General features: G+C 40.5%; 1 protein-coding gene and 1 pseudogene across 1 annotated transcript in view; both read left to right on the forward strand.

Annotated features, from left to right (window-relative positions):
• Nucleotides 1-14,127, forward strand: part of LOC148685093 (uncharacterized) — a 144,798-nt pseudogene that overhangs the window by 87,662 nt on the left and 43,009 nt on the right.
• The window catches only part of LOC118088520 (C4b-binding protein alpha chain), a 67,301-nt gene that overhangs the window by 14,132 nt on the left and 39,042 nt on the right, over nucleotides 1-14,127 (forward strand). Inside the window, exons 7-11 of the mRNA XM_088673564.1 lie at nucleotides 2,984-3,069; nucleotides 4,791-4,988; nucleotides 7,403-7,588; nucleotides 8,580-8,633; nucleotides 10,040-10,078. Coding sequence (XP_088529690.1) covers nucleotides 2,984-3,069; nucleotides 4,791-4,988; nucleotides 7,403-7,588; nucleotides 8,580-8,633; nucleotides 10,040-10,078 — 563 coding nt within the window. The remainder of the gene's footprint in view (nucleotides 1-2,983; nucleotides 3,070-4,790; nucleotides 4,989-7,402; nucleotides 7,589-8,579; nucleotides 8,634-10,039; nucleotides 10,079-14,127) is intronic.

Consider the following 14,127-nt stretch of genomic DNA (forward strand, 5'->3'; position numbering starts at 1 on the left):
TTGGGAGTACGTCCTAAAAAATCTGTCTGCCGCCTCTGGGGTATCGAATCTCCTCCATCTTCCTTTAAAAGCGAAGGCCATGCCTTCCGGATACTCCCATTTGAAAAAGATTCTTTTTGCTCTCAACGCCTTAGCTAAGAAGTGATATCTTTTCCTCTTATGCACCAGTCTCGGAGGAATATCCTTCAGTATGATTATTTCGGTTTCGTCCATCACTAGCTTCTTTTTTCCCTTGGTTCTTGAGACCTTGCTCCGTATCCACATGGTAGTAAAAGACACCAGGCAGTCTCCAGGCCAATTATTGGCCTTAGCTTTTTTGGAGTTAATCCTAAAAATTTCGTCCACGCGGGTTTCAATCTCCCGTTCCTCCATCTCTAACCACTTCGCCAGAGCCGTTATTATTCTTTTTTCGATGTCCTCGTTCGCCACCTCCGGAATATTGCGGAATCTCAATATTTTCTCCATTTTCATCTGAAGCATAGCAAGGGCGTCCAGAGATGCTTCCAAGGTTGCTTTTTGCTCATCCAAATCTTTCTTTATACTTTCAGTTTCCTTCTTTCCTTCCCTCTTTTCTTTCGCAAAATTCTTCAGTGAGTTTTCGAGGGTTTGATTTTTATTTTGCATCTCTTGGATTGTTTCTTCTGTCTTGCTAGAGGCTTCTTCCATTTTGGTTAGTTGGTCTCTGATCTCCTGTTTATCCTTATCATTAGACTCCAAGTTTTCTTCAATTTTCCCAACTTTATCTTCCAGGCTTATGAGTCTCTCATTCATGTCTTTCTTAATTTCTGTAAGGTCACCAATGTCACTCTTTAAACTTAGAATCAGTTCTCTGAGGTCCATCTCATGTTCAGTTGTGGATACTCGTCTCTGGGAGGTGCTAGCTGTATTTAGTCTCTTTGCTCTTTCTCTGTCTCCCATCTTTTTCACTGCACTGCCTTTATTGCTATTTAGTTTACAGACAGTGACACTCTTGTTTCAGTTCTTGAAAGAACAGAAACTGTCTGTTGTCTCTTTAATGTCCACCTGGTGTCACTGTGTAGCAATTAAGGGTTACTTTTTCCCCTTTTCAGCCTTTCTCCTCTTCAATCTTGTGCACTGCAAATGTCACTTCTGGCTTCTTTGTTTCTCTGCCTGCTTAGTCATAGTTGTTAATGTAGCGTCGCCATTTTCTTCCTGCACTTTTCAGCTTATAAAAATTATTAAAATATTATTCTCAATTGCACACTTTACAGTCCAACCTCAGAACAACACGGTATCTGTCTCTCTTTGTCTCTTTCTCTCAGGAGATCTCCTTTAACTCTTGTTTGCAAAATCAAACACTGGTTCTATCTTTTATTGTGTGGAATTTACGACTATCGGAGCCCAGACAGATCCTGTTGAGAGTAAATTCTTGCTTCCCCCACTTTAAAATTCACTTTGTTTCTCCCCTGACGACGTCCCTTGCAAACGCGATTTTCTTCACTTCGCTCCTTCCCGCTCCCCCGCTCTCCCTTAGCTCACACTCAAAGAAATCCAACTTGCGGGGGGGGGGACTCTACGCTGTTTTCTTAGGTCTCAATTATTAGTTCACGCCCGGGGTAGTCGTAGGGGTTATTTTTTTAAAAAGGGTTTTTACCGTCATGAGCGCTGCTGGTTTCGGCTTGCGCTGGAAAAGTTTCCTGTCGCAGTTTCCAGGTCTCTCCCCCTCCTTCTACAGGTTACGAAGGTGTCCGGGAGGTCCTTGTGGGGAACCGCCGACGTATCGGGTGGGGATCGCCTCCCCAACCCTTTCCGAGGGGTTGCTTTGCCTCGCGAACCCTCCCTTTATCCAGCTAAAAGTCGGGAGTTACAGAGCTCCCGTTTTCGCCAGCTCGCGCTCCGCGGTTCCAACCGGAAGTGACAGAGACATATTAATTGTTAAAATATTAGGCTAGGTTTTTGACATTAATTCTTTTTTCCCCCAAATGATTTTTATTGATTTTCCCAACATTAACCAAACAAAAAAAATGCAAACAAAAACAAAATTACAAAAACAGGAAAAAAATACAGAAAATACAAAACATAAAAAGCAAACCATATTCTTACTCTCATTTTTTAGTTAACATTGTCGATTCCCCCCATACTGGGTCCATTTTTAAATCCAAATTAAGCAGTTTTCATATTATTTCTTATATCATTCTATCACATTTTAACATTAACAACTTACCCTAATCTTGTTTCTAATCTAAAAAACATCAACTATCCACATTCTATCAATCATTGAATATTCCAAATCCAAAATTACTTTCCCATCCATTTATCTTCTATTTCTCCCCATAGCCTATACTCTTTAACAAAAAGATAATTCCTTTACAGTTGTACCTCAGGTTACAAACGTTCCGGGTTACAAACTCCGCTAACCCGGAAGTAGTACCTCGGGTTACAAACTTTGCCCCAGGATGAGAACGGAAATTGTTTGCCGGTGGCGTGGTGGCGGCGGGAGGCCCCATTAGCGAAAGCGTGCCTCAGGTTAAGAACAGTTTCGGGTTCAGAACGGACCTCCGGAACCAATTAAGTTTGTAACCTGAGGTACCACTGTATCTGGAATTAAATTAAATTAAATTGCTAGCTTGTCTCAACCTAGACTGACAGCACCCAGAGAAAGGGCTTTTTCAGTTGCACTGCTCCACCTATAGAATCCTCTCCCCAGGAAGTTTCCCTTGCCCCATTTTCACATTGTTTTAGCAGAAAGTAAAGACCGCTTTACCAGCTCTCATTCAGTGTTATTTGAACTGGCTTCAATCCTACTGTTTTTATTATTGCTGTTGTGTTGTTTCTAACTGCTTTTGAACTGGTGGTGGTTAGTTTAATTTTTTTCTGTTTCTGTCAACTAGCAGAGTAGCGACTCTGTAGGATGGGATATAAATAATCTGAATAAACCAAGTTTACTGTATTTAAAGATATGTTCTCTTCACACACTTTTTAACCCAATTCACTAAAATAAAAGATTTCTCTTTCCCTTTAGGTACAAATTGGTAGGCGAAAAGACTCTTCAATGTGTGGAAGTAGGCGACAAACTTGAATGGCATAAATCACCTCCATTTTGCCATCGTAAGATGAATTGTTAATTTGAATTTATTTAATTTAAACTCAACGTGCTACTGTGTGACTCTGTTTATTGCAAAAGTGTAAGTCTCCTCAACCAATATACAGAATTCAGGATGCTTTCTGCTCATGCTCAATATACTCACGATCATGATTGTTGCCAACTAGCTGACTTCATTTGCAGCTTTCCCCAGAGCAGGAAATTGGTGTTCTCAAATAACCCATTTGTTTGCAAACTCACACATAAATGGGAACTGATATACAGTGGTATTAGATCAAGGAAGAGTTGGGTACATAAGGAATCGTTGAAGTCATTCAAACCTCTGCCATTCCCTACAAATGGATATGCTCCACCAGGAATCATAACAGCCTGATCATTAAGCCACTTTTCAATGTTTCTCGGAACAGAAAGGATTTGTTCCGTTTAATCTAGTATTTTAGTGGAAGTAGTGCAAGCAATGTTGCTTCATTATGCTTATTCAGACAAGAGGATCTAAGGGAGTAAAGCAGCACATATAGAACATGCACACAGCACTAATCCCACATTCTGCTCACTGAGCCACTGGTGAAAGGGGTTAGTTTGGGGAGCACCAGAAGGTCGTCATCTCTGTGGCGACCTCGTAAAAGGGGGCAGAGAACCATGTATGCCACGTTGAACTTGGAGGAAAGGTGGGATAAAATGTAATATGAATTAAATGAATTCAATTAAATAAAAATGAATTAAATAAATTAAAACAAATTTGACTACAGCAAATTCCATAATGCCTCAACATTTTTTCTTAGAATTTTGAAGTGTCAGGCATAGCTCTAGTGGCTTTAGCCCAAATGTAGCAGAGTTTTCCTGCACAGCGCAGAAGCTGGGTGAGGTGGAAATGACTAGTCGGCTAGACGCAGAGTAACTATTTACAGGATTTATTAAAAGAAAATAAAACCAGCAGAGTTTCTGCATACAAAGCAAAGCAAAATAAATCCTCTCTCTCTCTCCAACCACACGCAGCACTCCTACTCCTAACACCCAACAAGGAACAACTGTGCTAGCATTCCTAGATAACAGAGTTCAGTGCTGGTCATTAACCAATCAGAGAGCTGTTGCCAGGCCAGGCAGACCTTGGCTTCCTGCCAAGAGTAAATTGACACTGCCTTGAGTTAATTGTGTGAAGCAAGAATCTGTAAGTTTCCCATGAGAACCAATTATCAGAAACCGAACATTTTTGACCTGTGTTTCTTGGGCTCACCTTTTGGCCTGGGTGCTTAACACTTAGCAATGGCTTGAGGAGCCTGAATTTTCCCCACCAAGCAACCATGTGGCAGCTGAATACTCAGTTGAGGTTGACTTTACTGCTACCATCAGCCATTTTGGGTGTGTGCCCTTTGTTTAAGCTTTTGAACATCTTTCCTGATAACTCTTTTTTCCAGAACATTCCTTGCTCTGGAGGTGGCACTGGGGCTTTGACAGCTCCCTCTGTGAAGTTTCAAGTCCAGCTTACGTCACAGAAGATCCAGTTTGCTTTTGAGGAGGTTGTAATACCTTCACAGCAGTCCACTTTGGTTCAGTGTTTGGGTGACAGTTAAAATGGATGCTCAGGCCTTGAATTATCAAAAGATTATTTCATAAAGTGGAACATCATTTAAGTGAAAATAACTTTGGTCCAAATACACTCCTAACAGAGATGCTTTTGCAATTGTAGTCCTACTGAACTGTTGTTAATGTTGCTTTTGATCCCCAGGAATCCGATGTTACGACCCTCCAACCATTCTCTTTGGCTCACACAGTGGTCAACCTCATCAAGAGTATTTCTATGGCTCAACAGTGACATACACTTGTAATACAAATTTCTCCCTTATTGGAAGCCCGACTAGTACATGTTCAGATTCTCTAACTAGTACTTCTGGAGTGTGGCTCCCAGCTCCACCTAAATGTAAAGGTATTGGAGATTATGTTTGGTATCTTTGATGTACTATGTTAATGTAATTTGTGTACAATGGCTGGTGAATGGAATTCTTGTTAGAAGGAGCTAACTTTGCCATCTGCTAAACACTGTGCTGCTGCTGTTTAACCTGTGAGGTATTCAGTGGGATTGCAAATGATTCCATGTAGGAGATTGAATAGTATTGCCCCTTCAATGAGTTTCTTGTTTTAACCTGAGTCAGTTTGAGAGTTTATGGTCTAATCTAATCCAATCAATATAACCACTATTGTTTCCCACTGAGAACAAAGGAAATTAGATTATTTGTGAGCAATTTATTTGATTAATTTCATTTGGACTTGGTTTGGCTTTCTACATTCCAAGAACTCTGTGCAGTATCTATACTAAATAAATCTTGCATTCAAATGAAGTAGTCAGTATATAATGAGCTAACTTTACGCACAGTATATTGGCATAATACTATATGCCATATATCAGCCTGATTAGGAATAGCCTGCATAGATGTGGTGGTTGTTTAAGAAAAATATTCAGTGGGTCACGAATACTTTAGTGAAATAGCTTCTGTAACTAAGCAGATCTAGGAAGGCAGGTTCCGAACGTACTAAGTGGATCCACACCATTTAACATAAAAATCTGAGGCATTGGGAAACCTGATCCCAGAATTGTATAGGGCTTTACATAGTTCTTAGCAATTTCCAGAAAGCTTTCCCTAAAGTGCAACTCAGCCAATTTTAATTTTATACTTGCTGGAATGATGTTATTGTTTCTAGAGATTAGTCTTTTATATCTTATCTGATTTTATCTCCTTGTACATCACTTTGATAGTTCCTATCTCTGAAGACTTGAAGAATAAATAATTCATTTTTATTGATATTATATGCTTAAATGGATCAGTTAATTACTGTGTTCCCCCCTTTTTAATACATAGTCAGAAAAGTCAAAAAAGCCATGGCAGCATTTTTTAGCATTAGTGAAATATAAGACACCCCCTGAAAATAAGGCATACCTCCATGCCGTGTAGAACGAGACCGCCAAGCGCCCCAGCCAGCCAGCAGGACCCAGCCAGCCAGAGGGGCCTGGAACCGGCTGCTGCTGCAGCAGCGAGCGCACGGAGTGCCCGAGCCAGCAGCCTGGTCTCTTTTTTTTTTTTGCCTGCCCGAGGCGGCCTGCCGCCCCGCCACTGGAACCGGCGGCTGCAGAGCGGAGCGCAGCGGCCTGGCCTCCTTTTTTCCTTTTTTTTCTTTTGCCTGCCGCCCCGCCATCGGAACCGGTCGCTGCAGAGAGGAGCGCCCGGCAGCGCCGGGTGGAGCGCTGAGCCAGCGGCCTGCTGCCTTGGTGCCTGGAACTGGCTGCTGCTGCAGCGCCGCACAGAGCACCCAGCAGCACCCCGAACCAGCTGCCTGGCCCCTCCGAGGAGGCCTTAAGGTACAAGACATCCCCTGAAAATAAGACACCGTGTTTTTTTTTTGAGTAAAAAAGAGAATAAGACGGTGTCTTAAAAAAGGGGAAACACGGTAATTTAAGCCTGCAGGAATTAAATCAGTTTTTGTGTGCCCACTTCCAATTGCTCCTATGCAGTTTATGCCCCCCAAACCCCCAAAACGGTGTGGTAAGAATTTACTTCCAATACAAGCACAGCATCTGGTAGAGACCCATTTCATTAGAGGAGCTACTGCAATAAGGGGGACGCAGGTGGCACTGCGGGTTAAACCACAGATCCTAGGGCTTGCCAATCAGAAGGTCGGCAGTTCGAATCCCTGCAACGGGGTGAGCTCCCATTGCTCGGTCACTGCTCCAGTTCGAAAGCACATCAAAGTGCAAGTGGATAGGTACCGCTCTGGTGGGATGGTAAACGGCGTTTCCGTATGCTGCTCTGGTTCGCCAGAAGCAGCTTAGTCATGCTAGCCACATGACCTGGAAGCTGTACGCCGAATCCCTCGGCCAGTAAAGCGAGATGAGCGCCAAAACCCCAGAGTTGTCCATGACTGGACCTAACGGTCAGGGGTCCCTTTACCTTTACCTTTTACTGCAATAAGGCAGTCTCTCCAAACCAAGGGCAGCCTCTCCAAACAAACCACAAGTAAAGTTTGAATTCTCCCACAGACAAATAAGCAAACCTTTGCTTGTTTTTCTGAAGTTTGCTTAGTTTTCCAGCCGCTCTTCTTTCTTGCCTTTGTAACTTGGTGAGTGTCTGAGGTGAGATGGACAAACAAGCCACAGTTAAATAAAAAGATGCTAGTTGCACCTCTAATGCCAATCTACAATTGCAACAAACTGAAGTTTATATGCTAATAACATCAGACTGTGATTTATTTGCAGTAGATAAACCATAGTGAAGTCCTTGTGCAGAGTTTAATCAGTCATGGTTTAATAAACAGGTAGATTTCTAAATATTGCTCTTCTCTTTTCAGTGGTCATTTGCGAACGTGAACCTGAAATACAAAATGGAAGAGTGACAACAAAGCTTCAGCGTCCTTATAGATATGGAGTTCGTGTAACTTTTGTGTGTAATCCAGGATACGTTATGGTGGGCAGCGACACTTGTACATGTGGGCCTGGCCATGGATGGGTTCCTCGTTTTCCAAAATGTGTCAGGGGTAAGTATCTTACTACACCTAATTGGGTTTCTTGGGAGGAAGCATACCGTGTTTCTCATATTATAAGACATGTCTTATATGTATTTTTTCCTCAAAAAACACACACTATGGCTTATTTTCAAGGGATGTCTTATTTTTTTCCTCCTCCTGCCGCGGCCGGCATTGCTGCTGCGCCTATCACTATGTCTTATTTTCGGGGTATGGCTTATATTCCTTGAATGCTTAAAAATCCTGCTATGGCTTATTTTGTGGGTATGTCTTAAAATATGAGAAACAGGGTAGGGTATAAATTCAATAAATAAATGTCAGAGTTACTTTACTGCACAACATACTTATTTCTTTGCCCCCTCTGTTTTCTACCACCAATGTTGCCACCATCCATCCAGATGGAGGTCCCTCCCCCCCCAAAAAAACTTCTAGCACAGGTGAGTTATGAAAAAGCAGGGTGGATTTGATTTAAATCAACTCACTAGTCAGTAAGACTTTATTTAAATCATTTTTTTACAGAAAGACTCATTTTTGCTGGTATAATCTTAAAATTTGCAACCAGATGAAGGTTTCATTTTTGGAATAATAAATTTTCAGAGTAGTTTCTCCCGTTTATATCAAAAATTACTGATTTGGTTATACTATTCAAAATACATAGACTAATTATGAAATTATTGTAAGGTTTAATAAGTTAACTGTTTATATTTGGGCAACTTTTCTGCTGTACTTTATTGGAATGAGAAAAATTAAAAAATAACATTTCCTTAATAACAATTTAAACATGTTAACTAAAACAATAACATTATAGCATATGTACCTATGTTTGTTAACTGATGTGGTTAGAGACTTTATTGTTTGGACAATGTCAGGCGAGCCCTGGGAAGAAGGACTTGGAACCAGTGAACTCTTTATTAGTTGACTGGCAAGCACTTCAAGGTCTCGCCAAGGACTTACAGATCACAGTTACTATTTCCACCATCACCAACCCCCTCTGGATTTGCAGGAGGAGGAGGAGCAGATGATGCAGGAGAAGAGGACGCCGTAGACCCCGGAGCAGGTAAACAATTGCTTTTTACTGTTATTGTTTTATGCATTTCAAGAAGTGGTGAGTGAGCAAGGAGTAAGCTTACGGTTAGAACCAGAGTGGAGGAAATGGACTCTTGTCAATATTTACAGAGATAAGACATCAGAGAGAGGATTAATTTTAGTTGAAGAATTTCGTGGTGAGACTTGGGTACATGGTAGTGCTGCAGTTGTTTTGATACACTGGAATTATACACCATAAGAGCAACCTGTAACAGAATGTTGTGGTGTGTGGCCTTCCTTCTGAACTGTGCCTATTCAGAATTTAGCAAGCTATTCCATTTCCTTTGCCCGATCCCACATTCTGTTTTTCTTTTCGAACTGTAATGTTGTTCAGCTATTCAGCAAGGCCAAAACTGTCTATTTATTGAAATTTCAAACCCTCATAACTCAGAAACAAGATGAGATTTTAAAAAAAGATTGAAACTTAGTTTTGATCATTCAATAGGTGTACAAAATATGAAACAAATTGGATGACATGAGGTAAAAAAGTTGGATCACTTGATATGAAATGACCCTTAAAATTAAAATATAATTGTGATAGAGGGTCTGGCCTTTATTCTCTTTTCTTTTTCTTCTTCTCTTCTTTTCTTAATTTTCTTCATTTGCTTATTCTTGCTACTTTCCTATTTGTGGGCTTTTTACTGTTTTAGATGCTAGAGGGTCCTTTACCTCTGCCTGGCTTTCTGTGAATTGTGTAACTTATTAGATTTTTTTTTTTTGTACTAAGACATGTCTTTTATCGTACAGTGGTGCCTCGACTTATGAATTTAATCCGTTCCAATGGCACCTTCGTAGGTCAAAAAATTCGTAAGTCGAAAAGCGCCATTGGAAACGCGATTTCCCATAGGAATGCATTGGAAACAAAAAAATTCGTAAGTCGAAGCAACCCCATCTAAAAATTCGTAAGTTGAAAAAACCCTATCTAAAACCACCGCGGTTTACGTTTGGATGTCAAGAAATTCGTAAGCCTCCATTTGCCCCATTCGTAAGTTGAAAAATTTGGTTGTCAAGTCGTTCATAAGCCGAGGTACCACTGTATAGGAAATTCAGGCAAGCTTTCCAGTTTTCTTTGCTTTCTTTTAGAATTTTCTAAACTGCTTTTCATAAATTCCAATGCAATGTTTTATGAACTGGTGGGGCTGGGGCTATGGTTTTTTCATTGTAATTATCTATATTTCAATAACGCGCTCTCTCTCTCTCTCTCTCTCTCTCTCTCTCTCTCTCTCTGAGACACATATATTAGTGTTAATTGTTTTTACATGACTTTTTAAAGCTGTTACCTGTACTATTTTATCTGTAAGCTGCCTAGACTCTGTGTCTGGGGGGAAAGCATGATATAAATAAATATATAAATAACACCCCCTCTTTTTTTTATAGGAGCAGGTCCACAGCCAACACTTCCTGCAGACGATATAGGTACAGTTGAAAAGTGGTAGTGCCAGCAAATTTATAAGCTTTTTTTTAGATTCGGTATTGCATTTCTAATGAATGTGGCAGCTTTTTAAAAATAGAAAATGTTTTTGGGCTGAGAATGGGAAGTTGCCTTCCACCCAGGCAGTTGGTAGCTTGCTCAGTATTGTCAGCTCAAACTGGTAGCAAGTCTCCAGGTTTTCAGACAGGGGACATCCTGGGCATTACCTGGAGAAGCTGAGACCTAATGGAATTTGATGGATTCCTCTGGGGCATTTTGTAGTAGGCTGCCAACAGTCCTCTTGAGACTTTAATCTCAAATTGGGTACTTGCAGCAGTGAAGCAGGCTGGATGACAGCTAGAGTGCAAGAGATGTAAGGCAGTGTTTCTCAACCAGTGTGCCTCCAGATGTTTTGGGACTACAACTCCCATCATTCCTGACCACTGGTCTTGCTAGCTAGGGATGATGGGAGTTGTAGTCCCAAAACATCTGGAGGCACACTGGTTGAGAAACACTGATGTAAGGCTCCATATGAAGTTAACCAGACACATGTTGGAGTGTATAGCAGTGAAAGCTATAAAGACTTATTTTGCTGTTTCCATGGCATCCTTAAATAATTGTTCAGAGCTTTTTGGAGTGTTGTAGGAATAACTGTCATATATTGCAGTTGGAGAACGGCTGAGACAAATTTGCAAAGCATTTTGAGAAGAAAGCCATCTGTATTTTTGCTGCCTTGAATGCTACTATTGCTACAGTACCAAATGAGGTGTTCAATGCCCGGCCTTAACCTAGTTTTGGGGGACTTAACCCACTTTTTTGTGGCCGGAGAACATGGACAAGATACTTGTAGCTGTCCAGCTCGCAACCTGCTTTCTCATCCCTTGCTCATTATGGTTTATTTGAGCTAGCTGAGGGGTACAATAGTGTGTGTTCAGGGCCTGGGGAATCCATCTCTGCATAAGCTGGAAATGCAACCACATTAAGAAAATCCTGGACCTGGTATCACACCTCAGAAGAAGAAGAAAAACCCTTTGGTGGCTAGCAGCAACTTTCACTAGCTTTGGCTTGTGCCCCAACTATGCTCTTACATGGACAGGATCTCACCTCTGTGGATCGCACATTGGCAACCTCACATCTGGAGTGCTGCCATGATTTGTGTGGGCTTGCCTTGGGATTGCTCTGGAAGTGGCAACTAGTGCAGAACACAACTGAGTGAAGTGCAAACCTTATAACTGTGTTAGCAATTTCTTGGATGGCAAGAGGCAATGGGCTATAGACACAATCTCTTCCAAACAATGCTATGGAGCTCCCTGGTACTGTGGTGACTTGTGGACTATGAAACAGGACCGCAAATAACTAGAGATAAATTTCACTCCAAGTCCTCCTGAACACAGGTTGTGCCTACTTTCTGCCTGTACTGCAAACTCAAGCCACCAACCAACAGAACACTTCAGGATGGTCTGGGCACTGTTGCCCCTGGAGGGCACACCGCTGGACTCCTCAAAGGCCTGCTGCCTCATTTTCATACAATACTTTGACAGTAAAGTCTCTCACCTTCAGAGCCAACTTACTGCCATGGCTATGTCACTGCTTTAAAATTAGCCGCTGTTTCTTTAATTAAAAAAGGAACTAAGTCAGCATGAGTCAGCAGCCTACAATGAATTGGCAAAGCCTACATGACTCATGCAACCTTTCACCCAAATATGCTTGTGTATATATAGGATGATCTGTTTGGGTGTTTGTGGTGGGTTGGTTGTTTAGAGAAAGCTGGTAGTGTTGTTGTGTGTACAGTTGGTCGGTCGTATTGCAGATAAAGACTTTTTAAGACTAAAAGCAGAAAATACTCTGCAAGGACCCTGTTCTCGTGGACTATTTCATGCCGACAAGGGGCCGAGGACCAGGCTGAGGAGACAAAGGAAGTCAGAACCTTCTTATTTTTTCAAACACTGATAGGCTATGCATCCAATATCCCATCTTGCCCTGTGAAATCAATTTCAGTTGATGTGGCCTGATGACATGGTCAAGATGCTTGCAGTAATATACCATAGTACATGTGCCCTCAATCCCTGTCCCTAGTGACTAATTAAATCTAGGTGATAAAATGTGCTAAGCTCCAGATCTTTATGCAAGGGGGTGGTCCCCACTGCTCTTAAAAGATTACATGCCTAAAGAAGCCAATACCTGACCCAGTGGTTTATTTATTTATATAAAAATATTTTATACTTCTATAACACAAAAAATAAATCAGCAGTTTACAGCAATAAAACAATACAGTAAAACCATACAAAATTTAAAAAATGTTTTAAAAAGCAAAAAATGAAAAGTTTGTGACAACTGCAAACCAATCACAATGTTTTTGGAAAAGGTGAGCAAATGATAGTGGCAGAGCAACTGAAGACATTTTTGGAAGCCATACAGTGAGGGAAGAAAGTATTTGATTGCCCTGCTAAATTTGCCCGTTCGCCCTCTGACGAAGAAATGACCAGTCCATAATTTTAATGGTAGGTTTATTGTTGCTGTGAGAGACAGAATAACAACAGGAAAAACCCTGTTGCTACCCTGGTGGATTAGAGAGATTGTGTTTGCGGATAGGCAGAGAAAAAATCAACACTTTTGTGGATGGTGTTTTAATAACAGCAGAGAATCCATCGGTAAGCTTACCTAGGGCTGCCACACATTCAGATTTTCCCAGACATTACCGGGATTTCAAAGGTGGAATTGACGTCTGGGGGAATTTCTGAAAGGTGGTGCTTTGTCCTGGATCTTAGGCAAGTCAATTGAAAAATAGTAATGGTGGGGTTTGGTTTTTGGTTTGTTTGTTTTTTGCGTTTTTGAAAAAAAACCCACTGGTTTTTACTTTTTGAAATATGGCAAACCTAAGCTTACCAATAGCTTTGGAAGCTATTACAACATTTGGCAATCTAGTGGGATTTTATATTAATAAAGGTAAAATGAAAATGCTAACTCAGAATATAAATAACCAAAGAGAGATGACTTAGGAATTAAAGTGGAAAAGAAAACTAAAAACTTAGGAGTCTGGATTGCATCTAAAAACCTGAACTTATTCCAAGATAAGTATAATAAAGTGTGGACTGAAATGGAAAAAGACACTTAAAAATGTGAGTGAATGAACTTGTCGTTTTTGGGTAGGATATCCATAATTAAAATGAATGTTCTCCCCAAAATGATATTCTTATTTCAATCGTTACCGGTGGTATTCCATTCCAATTGCTTTACACAATGTAAAAAAGATACAGTAAACTTTCTATGGCAAAGGAAGAAACCCAAGGATTAAATATAAAATACCAACAGATGAAAAGCATAGAGTGGGGTTCACTCTTTCAGATTTGAAACTATATTATGAAGCAACTTGTATAAGTTGGATGAAGGAGTGGCTCGAATTGAAGGATATAAATATATTGGATTTAGAAGCTGCTGATTTGATCTTTGGATGGTACACGTATCTCTGAGATGAAAAAACTAGGGTTCACAAGGGATTTTTTTAATCATGTGATTAGAATGAGTCTATATAAGATCTGGATGAGGCATAAAGATATTTTAGAAAGAAAGACTTCCGGTTGGATTCTACTGGTGGAAGCGGTTGCAGTAAAAAGGTTAAATATGGATAGGATTTGAGGAAAGTACAAAGATTTCCTTGAATATAAAGATGGCAATATAAAACTTAGAGACAGGGAGGAGGTGTCTAATTGGACACCTGACTGATTTCAATACTGTATTTCCAAACAAATGAGATGTGTAAAAAACACAAAGAGGATTTGTGCAAGAAGAATCAGAATTTGAAAAAGTTATTTTCGGGCCTAACAAAAAACTAATTTCTAAAATATATAAACTTTTGTTAGAATGGGAGACTAAAGCCAAACTTATAAAGGAAGCAATGATAAAATGGGCTATTGATATTGGGGACAATATTGAAATTGCTGAGTGGGGAAAAATATGGAATTCAACAATGAACCTTTCAGCATGTAACCAAAAATATGCAAAAAATGCAATATAGATGGTAATTAACACCAGTTAAACTGGCAATAATATACAG

The sequence above is a fragment of the Zootoca vivipara genome, chromosome 7 (genome assembly GCF_965207765.1).
Source record: "Zootoca vivipara chromosome 7, rZooViv2.hap1.1, whole genome shotgun sequence".
Lineage (NCBI taxonomy): Eukaryota > Metazoa > Chordata > Lepidosauria > Squamata > Lacertidae > Zootoca > Zootoca vivipara.